The 22,467-nt window shown below is 38.1% G+C and overlaps 1 protein-coding gene and 1 pseudogene across 1 annotated transcript in view; both read right to left on the bottom strand.

The window, feature by feature from the left end:
* The window catches only part of LOC124385137 (protein NLRC3-like), a 35,151-nt gene extending 14,088 nt beyond the window's left edge, over positions 1–21,063 (bottom strand). Inside the window, exon 1 of the mRNA XM_046848285.1 lies at positions 20,983–21,063. Within this exon, the coding sequence (XP_046704241.1) occupies positions 20,983–21,035 (53 nt within the window). The 5' untranslated portion in view covers positions 21,036–21,063. The remainder of the gene's footprint in view (positions 1–20,982) is intronic.
* LOC124385136 lies at positions 6,028–19,912 on the bottom strand (annotated as a pseudogene).
* Positions 21,064–22,467: the final 1,404 nt, after the last annotated feature.

Raw genomic sequence — 22,467 nt, 5'->3', positions numbered from 1 at the left:
AGGCAGTAATGCCTGAAGTGCTCAAGCGGGCTGACAGGAACTACTAGAAGCCCAGAGTTTTGAGATCTCAGGGAGCGTGGCGGATTGTAGCGTTTAAAAGACTGGATAGATACATGGGAGCCAAACCATTTAGTGCTTTATAAGTGAGAAGTAATAGTTTGTAATCTATTCGAAACTTAACAGGAAGCCAATGTAGGGACGATAAGATCGGGGTTATGTGATCATATTTTTTTGACCTTGTAAGAACTCTGGCTGCTGCATTCTGGACTAACTGAAGCTTGTTTATTAATGATGCAGGACATCCACCTAGTAACGCATTACAGTAGTCTATTCTGGAGGTCATGAACGCATGGACGAGCTTCTATGCATCGGATATAGACAACATATTTCTTAGCTTAGAAATATTTCTAAGGTGAAAGAAGGCTGTTTTTGTAACCTGATTGATGTGATTTTTGAAAGACAAGTCGCTGTCTAAAATAACTCCCAGGTCTTTTACCGTTGAACTAGTGGTTACAGAACATCCGTCTAAATGCAGGTTGAGATGCTGGAGCGTCTGTATACTAGTTTTTGGGCCAATGAGCAAAATCTCAGTCTTATCAGAATTTAAAAGTAGAAAGTTATGGGTCATCCAATCTCTTAGTTCCTTAACACACTCAATTATCCGGGTTAATTGAGCTGTATCGCCTGGTTTAGATGAAATATATAGCTGGGTATCATCAGCATAACAATGGAAGCTAATTCCATGCCTTCTAATAATATTTCCTAACGGAAGCATGTATATTGTGAAGAGCAGGGTCCTAGAACTGAACCTTGCACGCCATAATTTACTTGCATTAGCCTGGATAGCTCTCCATTTAAATCTATGAAATGGTAACGATCGGACAGGTAGGATTTAAACCAGCTTAATGCCTGTCCCTGAATGCCGATGTAATTTTGTAAGCGATCTAGGAGGAGATCATGGTCTATAGTGTCGAATGCAGCACTAAGATCTAGTAAAACCAACAGCGAAATGAAGCCTTGGTCTGAAGCTAAAAACAGGTCATTAGTTATTTTAACTAGAGCAGTTTCTGTGCTATGATGGGGCCTAAAACCTGACTGAAATTCTTCAAAGATATTGTTCTCTTGCAGGTGGGAACATAACTGTGCAGCGACAATCTTTTCTAAAATCTTAGACATAAATGGAAGATTTGAAATTGGTCTGTAATTTGATAATGTGTTTGGATCCAGATTAGGTTTTTTAATGAGGGGCTTAATAACTGCTAACTTGAGGGATTTAGGGACATGACCTAAAGATAATGAGGAGTTAATAATATTTAGAAGAGGTTCACCAGTTGTATATAACACTTCCTTCAGTAATTTAGTAGGAATTGGATCTAACTGACATGTTGTCGATTTAGCTTTGGCAATAACATTATACAGCTCTTCCTGTCCTATACATGTAAAATAGTGGAGTTGTGGAGTTGAAGGTAACACTGTCTCAGGAGATGGTGTCAGAGGTTGAACTGCCACAATTGTTTTTCTAATGTTATCTATTTTTTCAGTGAAGAAAATCATAAAGTCCTCATAAAGTATAGATAGAGCTGTATGATGTTATTACCAAAGCCAAATCAACAACATGTCTGTTAGATCCCATTCCAACTAAAGTACCATGAGCCTTTTTTCAATATTATTAACTCCTCACTCATCTTTAGGTCACGTCCATAAACCCCTCAAGTTGGCAGTTATTAAGCCCCTAAATAAGAAACCTAATTTGGATCCAAACACACTATTAAAATCCAGACCCAATTCAAATCTCACATTTATGTTTAAGATTTTACAAAAGATTGTTGCTGCCCAGTTATGTTCATACTTACAAGAGAACAATATCTTTAAAGAGTTTCAGTCAGGTTTTAGGCCCCATCATAGCACAGAAACTGTTCTAGTTAAAATCACTATTGACCTGTTTTTAGCTTCAGACCAATGCTACATCTCTCTGTTAGTTTTACTAGATCTTAGTGCTACATTCGACACTATGGATCATGATCTTTTGCTAGATGGCTTACAGAATTACATTCATGGACAGGCATTAAACTGGTTTAAATCCTACCTGCCTGATTGTTACCATTTTGTAGACCTAAATGGAGAGCTATCCAGGCTAATGCTAGTAAATTATGGCGTGCCGCAAGGTTCAGTTCTAGGACTCCTGCTTTTCATAATATACATGCTTTTGTTTGGAAATATTATTAGACGGCATGGAATTAGCTTCCACTGTTATGCAGATAATACCCAGCTATATACCTCATCAAAACCCGATAAAACATCTCATTGACCAGGTTAACCCAGTGTGTTAAAGAATTAAAAGATTGAATGACGTAATACAAAAACAGGCTTCTTTCACCTTATAAGCTAAGAAACATTTCTATATCTGATGCAAAGAAGCTCGTCCACACATTCATGACCTCCAGATTGGATTGGACTATTATGATGCATTACTAGGTGGTTGTCCCGCATCATTAATAAACAAGCTAAATTAAGTCCAGAATGTCGAGAAAATATCACAATATAACCCCAATCTTCTCATCTCTACACTGGCTACCTGTTAAGTTTCAAATCGACTACAAACATTTGCTACTTACCTACAAAACCCTATATGGTTTATCTCGCATGTATCTTTCCAGTCTTCAAACATGCTAAAATCCATCATGCTCTCTGAGATCTCAAAACTCTGGACTTCTTGTAGATCCTAGAATAGCAAAGTCCACTTAAGGTGATAGAACATTCTTACATTTAGCTCCTAATCTTTGAAATATTCTTCCTGATAGTGTTCGGGGCTCAGACACACTCTCCCAGTTCAAGTGCAGATTAAAAACTTTTTAAAATCTTTTTAACAAAGCCTAAAAATAACACACATCACATATTATAACCTTGTGCTCCAGAACATCTGATCACATGCTTGTTAATATTATGAACAGCAGCTACGCTAATTCCTCTACACAGCATCGATTTTTCCACCCATCTCGCGGCATCCTGAGGTTGCACCAGCTCCAGTTGTATCCCACAATGAAGATTGTGGCCCCTCCAAACATCCCAAATGATCTAGATACATACCAACGCCATTTGGATTCCACTTCATGTAGTGTTTGAAGACTGGATCTCCTTGTGTGTTGAAAGGCTCTGGCATGGAGAAGCTGTGTGTTGGATCTACGATGATCTCAAATGTTGAGCTATTTTATAAGTTGTTTAGTAGCTCCTGGTTCCATACCATTAACTGACTGTATAAGACTGTAGAAAAGACATTAATCACTCTCTGGTGTTCTTCATTGTTTTAAAGACTATAATCACACTCTTGATATCACACAAATACGGATAGGTTCCCCTTTTGAGTCTGGTTCCTCTCAAGGTTTCTTCCTCATAACATCTAATGGAGTTTTGTCCTTGCCACAGTCGCCCAGGGTGCTCATCAGGGATAAATGCACATCGTTGACCTTAATTTTTGAATTCTGCAAAGCTGCTTTGAGACAATGTCAATTGTGAAAAGCACTAAAGAAATAAACTTAATGACATGTACACCAGGACCCAAGGTTTTCTTTTAGAACATGACCCAGATTATCACACGCTTCTGCCACCTTACATTTGTCCCATTATTTGGTGCATAGTAATGGGTATGTTTGAATAAGCCACATATACACAGATGTTGTGCAGTTAGGCTGTATTTAATATAACGTTATTAAACATAACGTTTAATATAACGTTTAATATAACATTTCACTAAATCTGTACAGGTTAGGCTTTTTTTAATATGATGATGCCGATGTAACTGGTATAAAAGGTACTTTGACTAGATTTTTGTTTTGAGTTTCCCCTCTTATTTATATATTTCTGTATTAATGTTTTTTTTTTATTTTATTTTTTCAAATTAATATTATTATTTTTTTTATTAATGTTATACTTTCCATATGTGTATGTTCATGCTAAAGTAATGAACTTCACGAAATTTCGTTTAAATCATTTTTGTTTAAATATCTAAAAATGTAGAGGAACTTTTCTTTGAGTACTTGTTGGGGAGGGAGTGTCATCAGCGGGGCACATCCGGGGTTTTTCATCGTGCGTTTTGCGTTGGCCTCAGGTTCACTGCATGAGGCTGGTGGACACATGCACTGTGCGCTCCTCCCTATAAACATCACTGGTATGTTGATGATTTTTTTGCCTGAATGTGTATATTTATCATTGGATAAATGTGATTAAAATTGTGTCAGCATTCAATAGTATTAGCTGCAACAAGGATGTACTGTTTAATGTGATTTTGTGTAAATAGTCAGTATATTGTGGCGCTAACTAATTAGCATTGTATGCTAATACTAGAGTGTATCAGAGTGGGAGGAGCTGCTACCCCGTTTTGAACTGATGATTTCTCCTTATTAACAGGTATGCTATCTGTTTTGTTTGTTTTATAAAGAAAAGAGTGTTTGATGATTGTTAATGAGTGTTTTATGTAAAGTGTTATAAAAAGGTAAGACTGTTATTTGATGTTTTATTTGGTAAACCGTTTTATTTGTGCTGAGTGTGATGCACATTGTGTAGCTTGCACACGGCTGTGCAAAATATACTAAGCACACTATCTAATTTTGTATGTAATGTATACATACACTGAGTTTAAATATGTTTTGAAGTTGTTTTGTTTGTTCAAAGTATGATGCAGTATTTGAATACATAGAGTTAATGTGTATTTACATGTGTTGGGAGTATAAAATGGTGCATATTTGTAATGCAAGTAAACGAAAATGTTATGTTTATTGCAATAGTAGTACTTGGAAGCATATTGTTTAAAATGAAAACAGGAAATCCATATGCTGTAACTATAGTTAGTTATTTCTTTATTCACATTTTATTTTTTATTTATTTATTTTCATCGTGCGTTTTGCATTGGCCTGAGGTTCACTGCATGAGGCTGGTGGACGCATGCACTGTGCGCTCCTCCCTATAAACGTCACTGAGTGTATCAGAGTGGGAGGAGCTGCTATCCTGTTTTGAACCGATGATTTCTCCTTATCAACAGATTAAAAATACCAGATCTCATCGCTAAGTGGTTGTGTGGTCCTTGTGGGTGAGGTTGTCCATTCCAGAAATGCTACACCATGATATATAATATATAACAATATAACAACCATCCACCTACTAACATATTTACACACATTTATGAACCAATTAATTCAGATGCTTTCTTGCACACACCACAAATATAAACATTCAGTATGAACTTTGCTCACTAACAAATATTACTGCAGTAACCAAGATACTGCATTGTAATGTGATTATAAGTTATGTTATATTGTATTATGTTTAAAACCTGAATGTTATTGTCTGTTACCAGTAAACAAGAAAAACAACATTATGAATTTACAAAAGTATTAAATGACACTGTGTGACAGAACATGTGCTTTAAAAATTACTGTTTGCTGTTAATAACTAATAATAAAATTATTTGCAAGGTGAGGTCACGACCAAGAAGCTATGAAAAGCACATATAGTGAAGCCGATGCCAGCTTCTGTTTGTTTATGAAGCACTCTGTGTGTATTTTATGTCATTGTTTGTCAATCGTTTGTCGAAAAAAAAAGGAATAAATTATTGTGAGCAAAAAATCCAAACACACTTTCCAGCCATGTCCTTCCATTAGACAGAAAGTCCAGGTTCTACAGCCAGTACTTCATAGTTCCCAAAAAGGATGGTGGGTTTCATCCTATGCTAGATCTACGTCAGCTGAACCGCCTACTTATGAGACTCAGGTTCAAAATGCTGACCCTCAAGCAGGTCATGTCTCTGATCAGATACAAGGACTGGTTTGTCACAGTAGATCTGAAGTATGCATACACTTCAAGGCTCTTCTCTGTTCTGGCACCGAGGTGGTGGAATGAACTTCCCCTAGATGTCCGTACAGCAGAGTCCCTGATTATCTTCAAACGACAACTGAAAACCTACCTCTTCCTGAAACACTTGAATTAGCACTTTCCAAGTTTGTAGAATTCGAGTTATATTTATATTAAGTTTGTAATCTTGCGTACCAGTGTAGATTTATTCATTACTAGGGATTAAAAACACTTTTGTACGTCGCTCTGGATAAGGGCGTCTGCTAAATGCCGCAAATGTAAATGTAAATGCATACTTTCATGTATACAAGGATGACCAACATCGGGCTCTTCTGTTTGGACTTACCCTCTTACCCCGTAACTTCATGAAGTGTGTGGATGAGGCTTTTGGTTGGAGTTTTCCTCTAATGCTTACCACAGATGCCTTCCCCACGTAGTGGCTGCTCCGGTCAAGGTCTATGGGAAGGGCCCCATCTACTGTGGCAAATCAGTTGCCTAGAGATGCTGGCCATGGTTCTAGCATTGAAGTATGTCCTCCCGGACCTCAGAAGTGCAATAATTCACCACCATTCAGAATTCTGATGCCACAGAGGATCGGGTCTCTCCACCGAGGTGGTAGAGACCATTCTCTATTCCAGAGCTCATGCCCCCGTGGGGGGCAATCACTGAGCAGAGACCCACTGGTGACGCATTTTCTCTGTGGTACCTGGAGGCCAAGGACTTTGGTGAGACCTAGATTGCATGGGTGGGACCTGCAGGTTGTGTTGGAAACCTTCTTTTCCGGCTCCAGACCAGGAAAAGCTGAACCGGCTATGCCCGGTGCTAACACTGGACACTTATGTCCACAGGACAAGTCCATGAAGGAAGTCAGAACAACTGCTTACCTGCTATGGCCCTCTGAGAAAAGGCCTCTCTGCGAACAAGCAGACATTGAGCAGGTGGATTATTGATGCTATCGCAACCTCTTATGAGTCCTCTAGTCACCCTGCTCCGTTCAGGATCAGAGCACACTCGACAAGGATTGTGGCAGCCTCTAATGCTTTCTAGATTCCTGGTCGTGATGTCACCCGGCCGGGGATAAACAGATTACGTGATTCAGAGCATGGACAAAGCGGAAGCGTTCCCACAGCTTTGCGACACAGTGTCTGGTTCACTCAGGGAAAAAGTGTTAGATATGTAACCTAGAGACAATTCATAATTGTTCTGCTGCAATGTATATCTCTCAGATGGAGCATTTTCACAACCAACTGACTAAGTCCTGACATGTTGTACACCATCTGATTCTCACTAAATGAGAAAATGAAGACATCAGCTTCAGCTCTCACGGCTGTTTTTCATGAGCTTTGTACTCTAAGAGATTATCCTCCTCATCTTCTCTATGAGACTCTCATTTGGGTTCAGGAACCCCACTGCTTGTATCTGTAAAGATGGAGAAAAGAGCAGAATGATCAGATTCGGTCATAAGTTCATCAAAATCAGTGACCAGATTCCTCAAAATGTGTGTGTGTGTGTGTGTGTGTGTGTGTGTGTGTGTGTGTGTGTGTGTGTGTGTGACTCACAGTAGTGTCACCAGTTTACAGTGTGGATCCTTCAGTAGATCAGAGAGCAGCTTCACTCCTGATTCTCCTGCTTTATTGTAGTTCAGATTCAATTCTCTCAAGTGTGATGAGGTGTTTGACCTCAGAGCTGAAACCAGAGCAGCAAAACCTTCATCTGTAATACTGCATCCTACCAACCTACACACACACACACACACACACACACACACACACACACACACACACACACACACAGTTTTATTACAGCTGCTTGAATAAAATCATGCCATATGACAAAAATGCAGGATCTACAGTGTGTAAGTGATGATCTGACCTCAGTATCTCCAGTGTACAGTGTGGATTCTCCAGTCCAGCAGAGAGCAGCTTCACTCCTGAATCCTGTAGGTCATTCCTACTTAGGTCCAGTTCTCTCAGACTGGAGGAGTTTGAGCGGAGAACTGAGGACAGAACTTTACAACTTTTCGCTGTGAGATAACACCAACTCAACCTGAGAGAGAAATTATGATAAATATGGATTCTTTATGCAAAAAAAAGTATGTTTATTATTGCTATATTTAGTAAACACATTATTAACACGTTACTTTTGACAGCCTAAACTTTCCTCCTTCCTGGTGTCTCCATCCTCAGCATTCTCCTACCAATATACCCCATGTCCCTTCTCTGCACATGTCCAAACCATCTCAAGCACACCTCCCTCTCCTTGTCTCAAATATGTCCTATACGCACAGTCCCTTTAATAAACTAATTTCTAATCCTGTTATCAGTAATCATTGTCATTAATCCCAATGAAAACCTCAACATCTTCAGCTCTGCTACCTCCAGCTCCACCTCCTGTCTTTTAGTCAATGCCACTGTCTCTAAACCATACAACATCTCAGGTCTCACCACAGTCCTATAAACTTTCCCTTTCACTCAACCCTTCTATCACAAATCACTCCTGCCACTCTTCTCCACCCACTTCATACTAATTATATTCATCTCCTAACTTGTGGCTGTATATATATTTATATCTTCTAGGCATTGATAAATCTTGAATGTGTTTTTTTTTTTTTATCCACCTCGTGTGTGTGTGTGTGTGTGTGTATGTATGTATATGTATATATATATATATATATATATATATATATATATATATATATATATATATATATATATATACACACACACACACACGGGAAAAGTCAGGAGGTGGATAAAAACAACAAAAAAACACATTCAAGGGATTTAGCAATGCCTAGAAGCACAGTGAAGTGTATTATTAAGTAGTGGCAAGTAATTGTTATGTCACAGAACCTCTGTTGATCAGGATGTCGCTCAAATTGGATGAAACTGGACTGAACTGTTCAGAAAGGCTACCAAGATTCTTATAGCAACTCTGAAGCAGTTGCAGGAAATTATGACAGAGTGTTCATTCTGTGCATGTGAGAACAATATTATAACTTCTGCACAATTGTGGATTGTATAGGAGGATTGCAAGAAAAAATTTACTTCTCAAGAAAGAGCACAAACAGTCATGACTGAGCTTTGTCAAAACACAACTGTAGTGTCTGGGTAAGATAATTTTGTGTATCAACTAGATTACCTGACCCAGGCATTCCTTTAACATGTGCAAATCAATCACAGAATGGGCCCCACATTTTACACTTATATTTGGGGGTTCCATATCACAGTGTCAACCTCCCCACCAAAAGACACAAAACAGGATAGGCCCTGGCCTCTGTAGCTGACAAAGTGGAATTTAAGTGATATGGCAGTTCACGCTCTAAACTCTTCTCCAGTACATCTGGGTGTGGGAATCAAAATTGATATCAAAATTATCTGCTCTTTATTTTCCAAACAAGGGTGCATAATATATACCAGAATATAACTCTGTATTAACACAAGCTACACTTTAAAGGCTTATGTCCTGGTATATTCACGTATCTCTGCCTTAATGCTGTCTCTTTCTTCCATGCCTAACATCAAAATGATATGATCTGTCTATTCCTCAAATAATGGTGCATGTTATATGAGCGTGAAGTGTACCATACTGTTTTCAATACATTTGGGGTAAAACTTCACAAGTTCTCCAAACCAACCATAAACATGTAAGCAGGCCACAAAACAAAGACAAAGAAAGTTTCTTCCTCTGACAGTACATGCCAAGCATTAGACATTCCACCAAATATGGGTGTGGCTAGGGAACCTTTTAATGTCCTGTACCCCCACCTCAAGACCCTTTATTCGAGACAGGACTCAAACCCTTTGAGACAGATCTTCCAGGAAACTTTACATTCAAAAACTTCTTCTACTCTGATCTTCATGAGAATCTGGCAGAACATCTAACTTCCTCCTAACGGACTTTTTAAGAATTTCCCTTTGTCTACTGCATCAGGACTCTTGTTTAGCATAAGTTCATAAGCAATTGTTTCTGAGTGCCACTCACATTTCAAGGTCACTGTATACTTGTGATCTTGCTATAGGCTAAATTACTTGCACGGTATAAAGTAAAGGGGAGCGGTCGTGTCTTTCTTGGCCGGAGAGATAACCCTTCTGTAGAATTAATAAAGATTATACTGTCTATTTGGTGAACAAACAGACCAAATAATTGCATCATTAATTCCATTATCTTTAATTATAAAAATTTATTTAAATATTTGTTTAATTATAACCCATAATAAATATCTTCCTTATTGCAAGCTAAATTCGCAACACACCTTGAAGATTCTGAGGCCACATGTATAAAAATCTTATGGCCTCAACACCAAAAAATATGTCTGCCAGAAAGCCAATAATCTCACCATCCAAATAACACCATCCCTACAGTAAAGCATGGAGCTGGTACTATCCTGGTATAGAGGTGATTCTCTGCACCAGGGACTGGAGCACTCGTTAGGATAAAAGGAAAAATGGATGGGGCCAATAGTATCAAATTATTGAGGAAAATCTGCTGCCCTCTGCCAAAAAGTTGCCAATGGGAAGAAGGATCATCTTTCAACATAAGAATGACCCAAAGCACACAGAAAAACTGCCTACACAGTGGTAGAAAGAGAAAAAGGTGAATGTTTTTGTATGGCCTAATAAAAACCCAGAAATCGAACCCCATTAAAAATCTGTAGAATTGAATCTGTGTGACTTGAAGACTGCAGTTCACAAATTGTTGCCATCAAATTGAACTAAAGCAAATTGAACTCAAACAGTTCGGCAAAGGAGAGTGGACAAATATTGCAAAGTCTAGATGTGCAAAGTTAGCAGAGAGATATTCCAACAGACGAACAACTGTAATTAAAGCAAAAAGTGGTTGAAGAAAATACTTAAAAACACACACACACACACACACTCACACACACACACACACTTGGAGATCCTTTCTCTTTTTTTTTTTTTTGCCTGACATGTGGTATGTTAGTGTTTTATCTATCACTTTGCTTTGTTTCACTGAGTAAATACAGCTCGATAAAACATAAATGTGTCTGTCTTTACTTCAAGTTCCATGAAAATGTGAATTTTTTAAAGCAGGGAGGGGGTTCTTTTCTCGACCCACAGTAAGTGATTATCTGACCTCAGTATCTCCAGTGTACAGTGTGGATTCTCCAGTCCAGCAGAGAGCAGCTTCACTCCTGAATCCTGTAGGTCATTCCTACTTAGGTCCAGTTCTCTCAGACTGGAGGAGTTTGAGCGGAGAACTGAGGACAGAACTTTACAACTTTTCGCTGTGAGATAACACCAACTCAACCTGAGAGAGAAATTATGATAAATATGGATTCTTTATGCAAAAAAAAGTATGTTTATTATTGCTATATTTAGTAAACACATTATTAACACGTTACTTTTGACAGCCTAAACTTTCCTCCTTCCTGGTGTCTCCATCCTCAGCATTCTCCTACCAATATACCCCATGTCCCTTCTCTGCACATGTCCAAACCATCTCAAGCACACCTCCTCTCCTTGTCTCAAATATGTCCTATACGCACAGTCCCTTTAATAAACTAATTTCTAATCCTGTTATCAGTAATCATTGTCATTAATCCCAATGAAAACCTCAACATCTTCAGCTCTGCTACCTCCAGCTCCACCTCCTGTCTTTTAGTCAATGCCACTGTCTCTAAACCATACAACATCTCAGGTCTCACCACAGTCCTATAAACTTTCCCTTTCACTCAACCCTTCTATCACAAATCACTCCTGCCACTCTTCTCCACCCACTTCATACTAATTATATTCATCTCCTAACTTGTGGCTGTATATATATTTATATCTTCTAGGCATTGATAAATCCCTTGAATGTGTTTTTTTTTTTTTTTTTATCCACCTCGTGTGTGTGTGTGTGTGTGTGTATGTATGTATATGTATATATATATATATATATATATATATATATATATATATATATATATATATACACACACACACACACACGGGGAAAAGTCAGGAGGTGGATAAAAAAACAACAAAAAAAAACACATTCAAGGGATTTAGCAATGCCTAGAAGCACAGTGAAGTGTATTATTAAGTAGTGGCAAGTAATTGTTATGTCACAGAACCTCTGTTGATCAGGATGTCGCTTCAAATTGGATGAAACTGGACTGAACTGTTCAGAAAGGCTACCAAGATTCTTATAGCAACTCTGAAGCAGTTGCAGGAAATTATGACAGAGTGTTCATTCTGTGCATGTGAGAACAATATTATAACTTCTGCACAATTGTGGATTGTATAGGAGGATTGCAAGAAAAAATTTACTTCTCAAGAAAGAGCACAAACAGTCATGACTGAGCTTTGTCAAAACACAACTGTAGTGTCTGGGTAAGATAATTTTGTGTATCAACTAGATTACCTGACCCAGGCATTCCTTTAACATGTGCAAATCAATCACAGAATGGGCCCCACATTTTACACTTATATTTGGGGGTTCCATATCACAGTGTCAACCTCCCACCAAAAGACACAAAACAGGATAGGCCCTGGCCTCTGTAGCTGACAAAGTGGAATTTAAGTGATATGGCAGTTCACGCTCTAAACTCTTCTCCAGTACATCTGGGTGTGGGAATCAAAATTGATATCAAAATTATCTGCTCTTTATTTTCCAAACAAGGGTGCATAATATATACCAGAATATAACTCTGTATTAACACAAGCTACACTTTAAAGGCTTATGTCCTGGTATATTCACGTATCTCTGCCTTAATGCTGTCTCTTTCTTCCATGCCTAACATCAAAATGATATGATCTGTCTATTCCTCAAATAATGGTGCATGTTATATGAGCGTGAAGTGTACCATACTGTTTTCAATACATTTGGGGTAAAACTTCACAAGTTCTCCAAACCAACCATAAACATGTAAGCAGGCCACAAAACAAAGACAAAGAAAGTTTCTTCCTCTGACAGTACATGCCAAGCATTAGACATTCCACCAAATATGGGTGTGGCTAGGGAACCTTTTAATGTCCTGTACCCCCACCTCAAGACCCTTTATTCGAGACAGGACTCAAACCCTTTGAGACAGATCTTCCAGGAAACTTTACATTCAAAAACTTCTTCTACTCTGATCTTCATGAGAATCTGGCAGAACATCTAACTTCCTCCTAACGGACTTTTTAAGAATTTCCTTTGTCTACTGCATCAGGACTCTTGTTTAGCATAAGTTCATAAGCAATTGTTTCTGAGTGCCACTCACATTTCAAGGTCACTGTATACTTGTGATCTTGCTATAGGCTAAATTACTTGCACGGTATAAAGTAAAGGGGAGCGGTCGTGTCTTTCTTGGCCGGAGAGATAACCCTTCTGTAGAATTAATAAAGATTATACTGTCTATTTGGTGAACAAACAGACCAAATAATTGCATCATTAATTCCATTATCTTTAATTATAAAAATTTATTTAAATATTTGTTTAATTATAACCCATAATAAATATCTTCCTTATTGCAAGCTAAATTGAACACACCTTGAAGATTCTGAGGCCACATGTATAAAAATCTTATGGCCTCAACACCAAAAAATATGTCTGCCAGAAAGCCAATAATCTCACCATCCAAATAACACCATCCCTACAGTAAAGCATGGAGCTGGTACTATCCTGGTATAGAGGTGATTCTCTGCACCAGGGACTGGAGCACTCGTTAGGATAAAAGGAAAAATGGATGGGGCCAATAGTATCAAATTATTGAGGAAAATCTGCTGCCCTCTGCCAAAAAGTTGCCAATGGGAAGAAGGATCATCTTTCAACATAAGAATGACCCAAAGCACACAGAAAAACTGCCTACACAGTGGTAGAAAGAGAAAAAGGTGAATGTTTTTGTATGGCCTAATAAAAACCCAGAAATCGAACCCCATTAAAAATCTGTAGAATTGAATCTGTGTGACTTGAAGACTGCAGTTCACAAATTGTTGCCATCAAATTGAACTAAAGCAAATTGAACTCAAACAGTTCGGCAAAGGAGAGTGGACAAATATTGCAAAGTCTAGATGTGCAAAGTTAGCAGAGAGATATTCCAACAGACGAACAACTGTAATTAAAGCAAAAGTGGTTGAAGAAAATACTTAAAACACACACACACACACACTCACACACACACACACACTTGGAGATCCTTTCTCTTTTTTTTTTTTTTGCCTGACATGTGGTATGTTAGTGTTTTATCTATCACTTTGCTTTGTTTCACTGAGTAAATACAGCTCGATAAAACATAAATGTGTCTGTCTTTACTTCAAGTTCCATGAAAATGTGAATTTTTTAAAGCAGGGAGGGGGTTCTTTTCTCGACCCACAGTAAGTGATTATCTGACCTCAGTATCTCCAGTGTACAGTGTGGATTCTCCAGTCCAGCAGAGAGCAGCTTTACTCCTGAATCCTGCAGGTTATAATTCTCACTCAGGTCCAGTTCTCTCAGACTGGAGGAGTTTGAACTGAGAACTGAGGACAGAATTCTACAGCTTTCACCTGTGAGATCACACCGATACAACCTGGGAGAGAAATGATGATAAATCAGAACACTGACATCTCAAACACACACATACCACTTACCTGCAAGAGAAATAATTATAGAACGCTGACAGTCTCTCTCTCTCTCTCTCTCTTTCTTTCTGACATGTACACACACAAAATACTATGAAGTTTGTGTATGAAAGCAAGAAGAAACTCCAGATTGTTAAATGTCTATTTCAGTGTTTGTTATTTATGAATGTGGAAAACTATAGCAGTTGTTGCTGCTTTGTTTAAATTGTGCTTCAGGACACACAACATTTTATTCATCTAAAACAGCCATATGAGAGAAATGCAGGATCTACAGTGTGTAAGTGATGATCTGACCTCAGTATCTCCAGTGTACAGTGTGGATTCTCCAGTCCAGCAGAGAGCAGCTTCACTCCTGAATCCTGCAGGTGATTATCACTCAGGTCCAGTTCTCTCAGACTGGAGGAGTTTGAACTGAGAACTGAGGACAGAATTCTACAGCTTTCCTCTGTTAGATCACACCAACACAACCTGGGAGAGAAATTATTGTAAAAATCAATATCTCAAAGACACACACACTTCTCAGCATCAGCAACTCTACACAAATATAATTTGTATCTGTGAGTAAAAGACACACCTGAGTGATCACAAACCTGTGAAGCCCAAAGTCCAAAACATGATGTTAAATATGTAGAAAATTAGTTTATGAAAGAGCAAATATGCTCCAGCTGTTCAGGAAGTGTTGTTTTCAGTAGTGTAAATGCAGCAAGAACACGTAAATGCACTAAAATCACAATAACTAAAACACCATCAGCTTTTGCTACATTCCAGGACTGACTGACTGATTGATGAATTTATATGTTATCTGTGCATCTAATTTAATGCTACTGTACATTGTCTAAGTGTGGTGCTTTGTTCTTTTGTAGTTTACATTGTTTTCTCTCTCAAAATTGTATTTGTACAATGCTTTTAGCAATGGACATTGTCACAAAGTGGCTCTACATTTTACTGTTATTAGGTTTATAATTTATACTATAATAATGACAACCACATAAAAACTATGTGTAAGTGATGATCTGACCTCAGTATCTCCAGTGTACAGTGTGGATTCTCCAGTCCAGCAGAGAGCAGCTTCACTCCTGAATCCTGCAGCTTATTCCCACTCAGGTCCAGTTCTCTCAGACTGGAGGAGTTTGAACTGAGAACTGAGGACAGAATTCTACAACTTTCCTCTGTGAGATTACAGTAACACAACCTGGGAGAGAAATGCTGATAAATCAGAACACTGACATTTCAAACACACACACACACACACACACACACACACACACACACACACACACACACACACACACACACACACAATCAAGGTATTAAATCAGTGCAGTGTGTAAACATTAGCAGGTTGTAGTGTTACACAGAGCAGCACAAAGTACATATACATAAAAAGGCTAATTTTGAATTAATTTTGATCATTAGATCCTTAATATAACAGCAGCTACAATTTCAGTAAAATACATTAGTTTATGTTGAGGTTTAGTGTAATAATAATCATTTATTTCAATTATAAGTTTATAATAAGAGAAATTGTTAATTGTGCAGATACATATGTATAAATCCAATGAATTGTAATGGAATGGAATTTATTGAAAAATATATAACTGTCCCTATTTAATCATCCAGGAGCTGGCCACATGAACAAACTGAGCAATCAAAGAAGAAGAATCCCAGTAAGACAGGGTTACCAAGAACCTGATAGACACTCTAATGTAGCTCCAGAGAACATGTGTGGAGATAGGGAAAATCTTGCAGAAGGTTGTGACATAAAATGTAAAAAGAAATTAACAAAACAAAAGATCCACACGGGAGTGGGCAAGTTTTGTGTTTGTGTCGACATTTTAATTTTATATTCTTTCCTTAAATAATCTTTAATTATTGTTTTATTTTCCTGTATTCTTCACTTTCTATTGGCAGGGTTTTTGTGTTTCCAGCTTTAAAGCAGTGAGTGGAGGCCATTCCCAGCAGAACTGCAAACACGCACACTACAGTATCCACAATAAGGTAGGGAATTTCTCTTATGTGGTGAGCATCCAGTTTATTCAGTGTGTTGAATGTGTAATTTCTGATGGAGAAGATCCTAGGTTTAGAGGAAAGCATCCAGAGTTTGGAGAGGATTATTGAGTGTGAGAGCAGTCCACATTCTGCAGGGGAAGTCTGGATGCTTTAGGTGCAGTTAGCATTGCCCCAAGTCCGGAATTAGAGCCCTCGCAGTGGGGCGAGTGGGTGTCAAATTGGCGGCTCAAACAGCATGGAAGAAGAGCCTCCTTAGTTATAAAAAAAGCTCTTAGTCCTGCAAGATCAGCATATTCCACTACCCTTATAGAAAATAACAAGCATAATCCTATATTTGTATTCATTACTGTAGCAAAATAAACTAGGAATAAAAGCACTGCACTCAAATGCACTATCAAATCTTTTTTTTTTTTTTCTCATATATATTTTTATATACTCTTATATTTTATATAGTTTTTATACTTTATTTATCTGCCTTCTTTTTCTGTGTTTTATTTTTCTCCCCATTCTTTTCCCTTATGCCGAACCATCGTAAAAAGCATTTCACTGCATGCCGTACCCTGTATGTATGTGTATGTGACAAATAAAATTTAATAAAATTTATTTGATTTGATTTGAATAGGCAGTGATGATTTAATGAACTTTTTCAATAATAAAAATTAAAACATCAGGCAAAGGATCCAGTCTAATGGTTTAAATCGAATCTATTTTATAAATAACACTGTAGAGAGCAGGGTTATAACAGAGAATCACTTAAAGTTTTATTTAAATTGAAGGTAATAAATTAATTTTATTTATTTCCATATCAAAATCATTAACTTGTGTTCCAGATCCCCTACCAACATGTTTCTTCAAAAAGATAATTCCAGAAGTAATTCTTTGAAACGTGTTCTAAAAAATAATACATGCTTCCATTATCACTAACTAAAGGAAAAAAGCTGTACGATTAACTATATGCCATTAGCTATTAACAAATTTTTATTCTGTCCTACCCTGAGTTCCTGTTTTACAATCACAAAAGTACACTTGCACAAAAAGGCATACCACAAGGATTTTAAACAAAGATAAATAAATTCTCTGTTAGTGTTAAGATGGTTCTCACACTGGTTCACACACACATTCCTTTGTCTGTTCAGTGTCTATAGAATTTTAACGATGTTAGTATGTAAGGTATACAGGAAGTCTTTATCTGGGCTCACACATCTCCGGTTAGTATATCCTCTTGTCTAAACAGGAAACAACTTTAGGTCAGGCTTTCTTTCCAATGTGTATATATACACATGTCTGCTGCCTGCAATAAACCGAAGAACATTGCTCCATTCTATGTGCTGTGTGATTCTTCCCTGATCAGAAAAGGCACCATGGGCATCGCAGGTCATATGGAAAACCTCTCCAAGAATTTAGTTTCATTTGGGAATGATAAAAATCTAACATTCTCTCTTCAATAAGCTCCTCATTCTCTGTACATGCAGAATAAGAGACCTGATTGAAGTAATGAATGATAATCATGATCCTAATCAGTGCAGTGTCATTAGTGTTCATTTCAAATAATAACTACATTTATGGAATTAGTAACACATTTATGAAATCATTTTAAAATGACTTACACAGCTTTTCTGGATGCTTTGACCACTGGCAGCAGCCTCAGAAAACACCCCTCAGATGGATCATATTTCCTCACATCAAACTCATCCAGAATCTTTTCTGAGTTCAGCAACACAAACACCAGAGCAGACCACTGAGCAGAAGAGATTCTGACTTCACTGAGACACCAGGAATCTCCTTTGTTCAGGTAATATTGTACTTCCTGTACTAGAGAATCATCATTCAGTTCATTCAGACAGTGGAACAGATTGATGAATTTCTCTGGAGATGGATTTTCTCTGATCTTCTTCTTGATGTAATCGACTGTTTCCTGTTTGCTGTAAGAGCTACTTCCTGTCTGGGGCAGTAGGTCTCGTAAAAGAGTCTGACTGGACTCCAGTGAGAGACCCAGAAGGAAGCGGAGGAACAGGTCCAGGTGTCCATTCTCACTCTGTAAGGTCTTGTCCACTGCACTCCTCAGGAATGCAGACATGTTTGATTTGTTGAAAAGATCTGACAGATTGTTGATTTGTTGTTTTTTACTCTTTTTGATGATAAATGAGAGAAATGTGTATAATGCAGCCAGAAACTCCTGAACACTCAGATGTACAAAGCTAAACACCTTCCCCAGGTGAAGCCCAAACTCCTCTCTGAAGATCTGAGTACACACTCCTGAGTACACTGACACTTCTCTGACATCAATGCCACACTCTCTCAGGTCTTCTTCATAGAAGATCAGGTTTCCTTTCTCCAGCTGTTGGAAAGCCAGTTTTCCCAGTGCCAGGATACTCTCTCTCGTCTGCTGAGGATCAGGGTCACATTTCTGATGGCACTTTTGGTGCTTGTGTTTGATCTGAAAGATCAGGAAGTGTGTGAACATTTGCGTCAGAGTCTTAGGGATCTCTCCACTCTCTGCTTCACCCAACATTCTCTCTAGAACAGTGGCTGAGATCCAGCAGAAGACTGGGATATGACACATGATGTAGAGGCTTCTGGAAGACTTCATGTGTGTGATGATTTTATTGGTCAGGCTCTGATCACTGATCCTCTTCCTGAAGTACTCCTCTTTCTGAGGATCACTGAACCCTCGTACCTCTGTTACCTGGTCTGCACACTCAGGAGGGATCTGATTGGTTGCTCCTGGTCGAGAGGTGATCCAGAGGAGAGCAGTGGGAAGCAGATTCCCCTTGATGAGGTTCGTCAGCAGCACATCCACTGAGGCTGATTCTGTCACATCACACAATCTCTCATTGTTCTGGAAATTTAGAGGAAGTCGACACTCATCCAGACCATCAAAGATCAACACCACTTTATTCCTCTCACAGTCTATTAATCGCAATTCTTTTATTTCTGGGAAAAAGTGATGAAGAAGATCCATTAGACTGAGATGTTTCTGCTTCATCAGATTCAGCTCTCTAAAGGGAAGTGGAAACATGAAGGTGACGTCCTGATTTGCTTTTCCTTCAGCCCAGTCCAGAATGAACTTCTGCACAGAGACTGTTTTTCCAATTCCAGCAACTCCTTTAGTCAGCACACTTCTGATGGACTTGTCTTTAAAGAGATCATTACATTTGATGGGTGTCTCCTGTGTTGCTGGTCTCCTGGACACTGTCTCAATCTGTCTCACCTCATGTTCATTATTGACGTCTCCACTCCAACCCTCTGTGATGTAGAGGTCTGTGTAGATCTCATTCAGAAGTGCTGAGCTTCCATGCTGTGAGATTCCTTCAGTAATTCTTTACATTTCTCTCTCAGTTTGGATTTGAGTTTTGCTGGTGCACAGAGACGAGTTCTGATAAAAAGAAGAATAAAATGTAAACTCTCTGATCATCTCTGTGAGCTACTGATATTTTCATAGCTGTATATCATATGGAATGTCAGTACTGATGTGTTATTATATTGTGTTGATAAAAGCACATCATTATGATGAGATGTGTTTAATAAATGTACAGCAGTTTCCTTCCTCTGAAGATAAAGTGATGTTAGAACCCCATGAGCTCTTACTGTTCTGCAGTGTGTTAGCGAGATCTGTGTGCTTCATGTTCTTTAGGAAGTGCAGTGTGATCTTCAGCACTCCCTCTCTGACACTGCTCTGATCCTCCTCATCCTCCACCTCCCTCTCAGAGCATGCTGGGTAATCTGGATTCAGGAGCTTCTTATATCTCTTCAGTTCATTCTGTAGCAGAGTGATGACTTTGTGCTCCAGATCCTGATTTGTAACAGAAAAGAAAGTTAACGATAAGGTAGCTTGAGAATGTGTTCATTACTGACATCCAGAGCACAGACGAGTAAAAACAAACAACACAAGTGAATATGGCACACCTTGAATGTGGCCTCTAAATGACTCTTCTCAGTGATCTTTGATTTCTTCTTCTGCAGTCTGTGAATAAATAAAACACTTGTTAAAAGTAGAATAAAGACTATAAATCATATTCATAACTACAAACACAAAGCAGTGAATACACACATATTACAGAGATGTTTGATTATGTGAGAGTGTGAGTGATAAAACACTGCACTCATACATTCAACTGTCCTCACCTCAGATCAGTAGTACAGTCTGTGTCTTTAAAGAGTATTGGATGCTTCATTGACTGTTCACTCTTCATGGACACACAGCTGGGTTCAGGTGAGTCTGATCTCTTACCCTGAATCAGACTAAACACACACAACCACTGCATCATTATTACTGTTCTGCAGCAACACTGAATAATGAAACTGGAGTTAAAATCTGATGATGTTCTTATTAACACTGATCCCATTCTTTAACCTTCATACTTTATCCAGCTACAGGGACAACTTGGGGTTAGACGTGTTGCTCAGTAGCTTAATGTCACTAATCAGCAGCTGGTTTTGAACATCTGGAGACAAAGCTGCTGAATTCAACTCTTCACTCGTCACTTTTCACAGATACACATCAGAGTCTGATCTGTTTAGTGTTGGTGAATGTGAGAACATTTCTATTTTTCACAGAGTCACAACCTTCACTCACCTCTCATCTTTCTTTATGTCCTGTTTCACAGACTCACTCATTCTGGAGGACATTTCTACTGCTACAGAGGAACCTGTACACCTACAGAGAGAGAGAGAGAGAGAGAGAGAGAGAGAGAGAGAGAGAGAGAGAGAAATTATAGTCAGTCAATAGTGTAATTATTATATTAATAATAATAATAATAATATTATTATTATTAGTATTAGTATTAGTAGTATTAATCATTAGATTAGGAACAAGATTTAAAAATATGTAAAACTATTTCAACCTCAAAAGGGGAAAAAACAAGACCTCACATTAACAATGTAAAAACAGTATACAATCAGAAATCCATAAAGAATCATTAATATTTTGATGAAGAATAAACAGAAGCCCATTTATACCCCAAACACTCATAAACTGCAGTTTCACTACTAACACGTAATGCGCATGCGCTCCACTTTGCACCCCAATGGCTATGCGGAGCCGCGAGCCGCTTGTGCCCGATATCAGCACATTCCCAAGCCCGCATGCTGCCCTGCTTCCATCCACCATCTACATTCTCCCTTCATCTTTCACACCAAAGGAGATATGGAGCGGATTTTCCATCAGAACCTGTCTCCTGAAAGTCATGAAGTGTTTAGTGACGGCTGTTTGCAGGAACACGATCTGAAAACTAATCGCGATTTTCCCCAATAAAACACTTTCACGCTCCAGAGCTTCATTTGGGAAAAAGGAGGAGAGTTTGAAATAAAGATCCTTAAAGAGAGAAACACTGCAGGACACATATTTACTTCACTCCAATATGGGGTGTGTTTCATCTAATCCTGGATCATCACACGATTCACTTCCAGGAAATCAAGTCCTACAGTAAACTGTAGAAGATCCAACTTCAGGAAAAATCACCTGAACTGTTCTTCATCCAGTGTAGATTCATAACATTCACATCTTCTAGCTTTAGATTTACACACTTACTGTGTTTTTCTCCTCGAAAAGTTTTACTTCCTCTCTTCATAAAATCGCGTTTTTACTTTCACTTTGACTTCTTTATTCCACAGAGCAGGAAGTTACAGCAGATTCTGTGATTATATTTTGTGACTATAGAGGGCGCTGTTGTTCATGTGCAGCTTGAACTTGCTGACCCAAACAAGTTCACTACACAAACAGCGTCACGATCTTCAGATGCTTTTGACTTCTATATTTTCCTTATTGTTTTTTTTCCTGTTTTGTTTTAACACTATGAATATTATTTATTCTTTAAGGATAATAAAGCAGCATGTCAGAAGTGAATGCTTTTGACTGTTTAATGTTTTATATTATTATTATTATTATTATTAATTGTGTAACATTGTGTGTATGAATATGTTTGTGTGTGTGTGTATATATATACATATTTATACACACAAAGTTAACAAAATGAACTGTTATGAACTGTATATGAACAAATCTTTACAACTTTTTTATAAGAGTAACGTCAATACTACAAATACTTTAGCAATAATAATA

The sequence above is a fragment of the Silurus meridionalis genome, chromosome 4 (genome assembly GCF_014805685.1).
Source record: "Silurus meridionalis isolate SWU-2019-XX chromosome 4, ASM1480568v1, whole genome shotgun sequence".
NCBI lineage: Eukaryota > Metazoa > Chordata > Actinopteri > Siluriformes > Siluridae > Silurus > Silurus meridionalis.
This window is presented reverse-complemented; position numbering and strand designations above follow the sequence as displayed.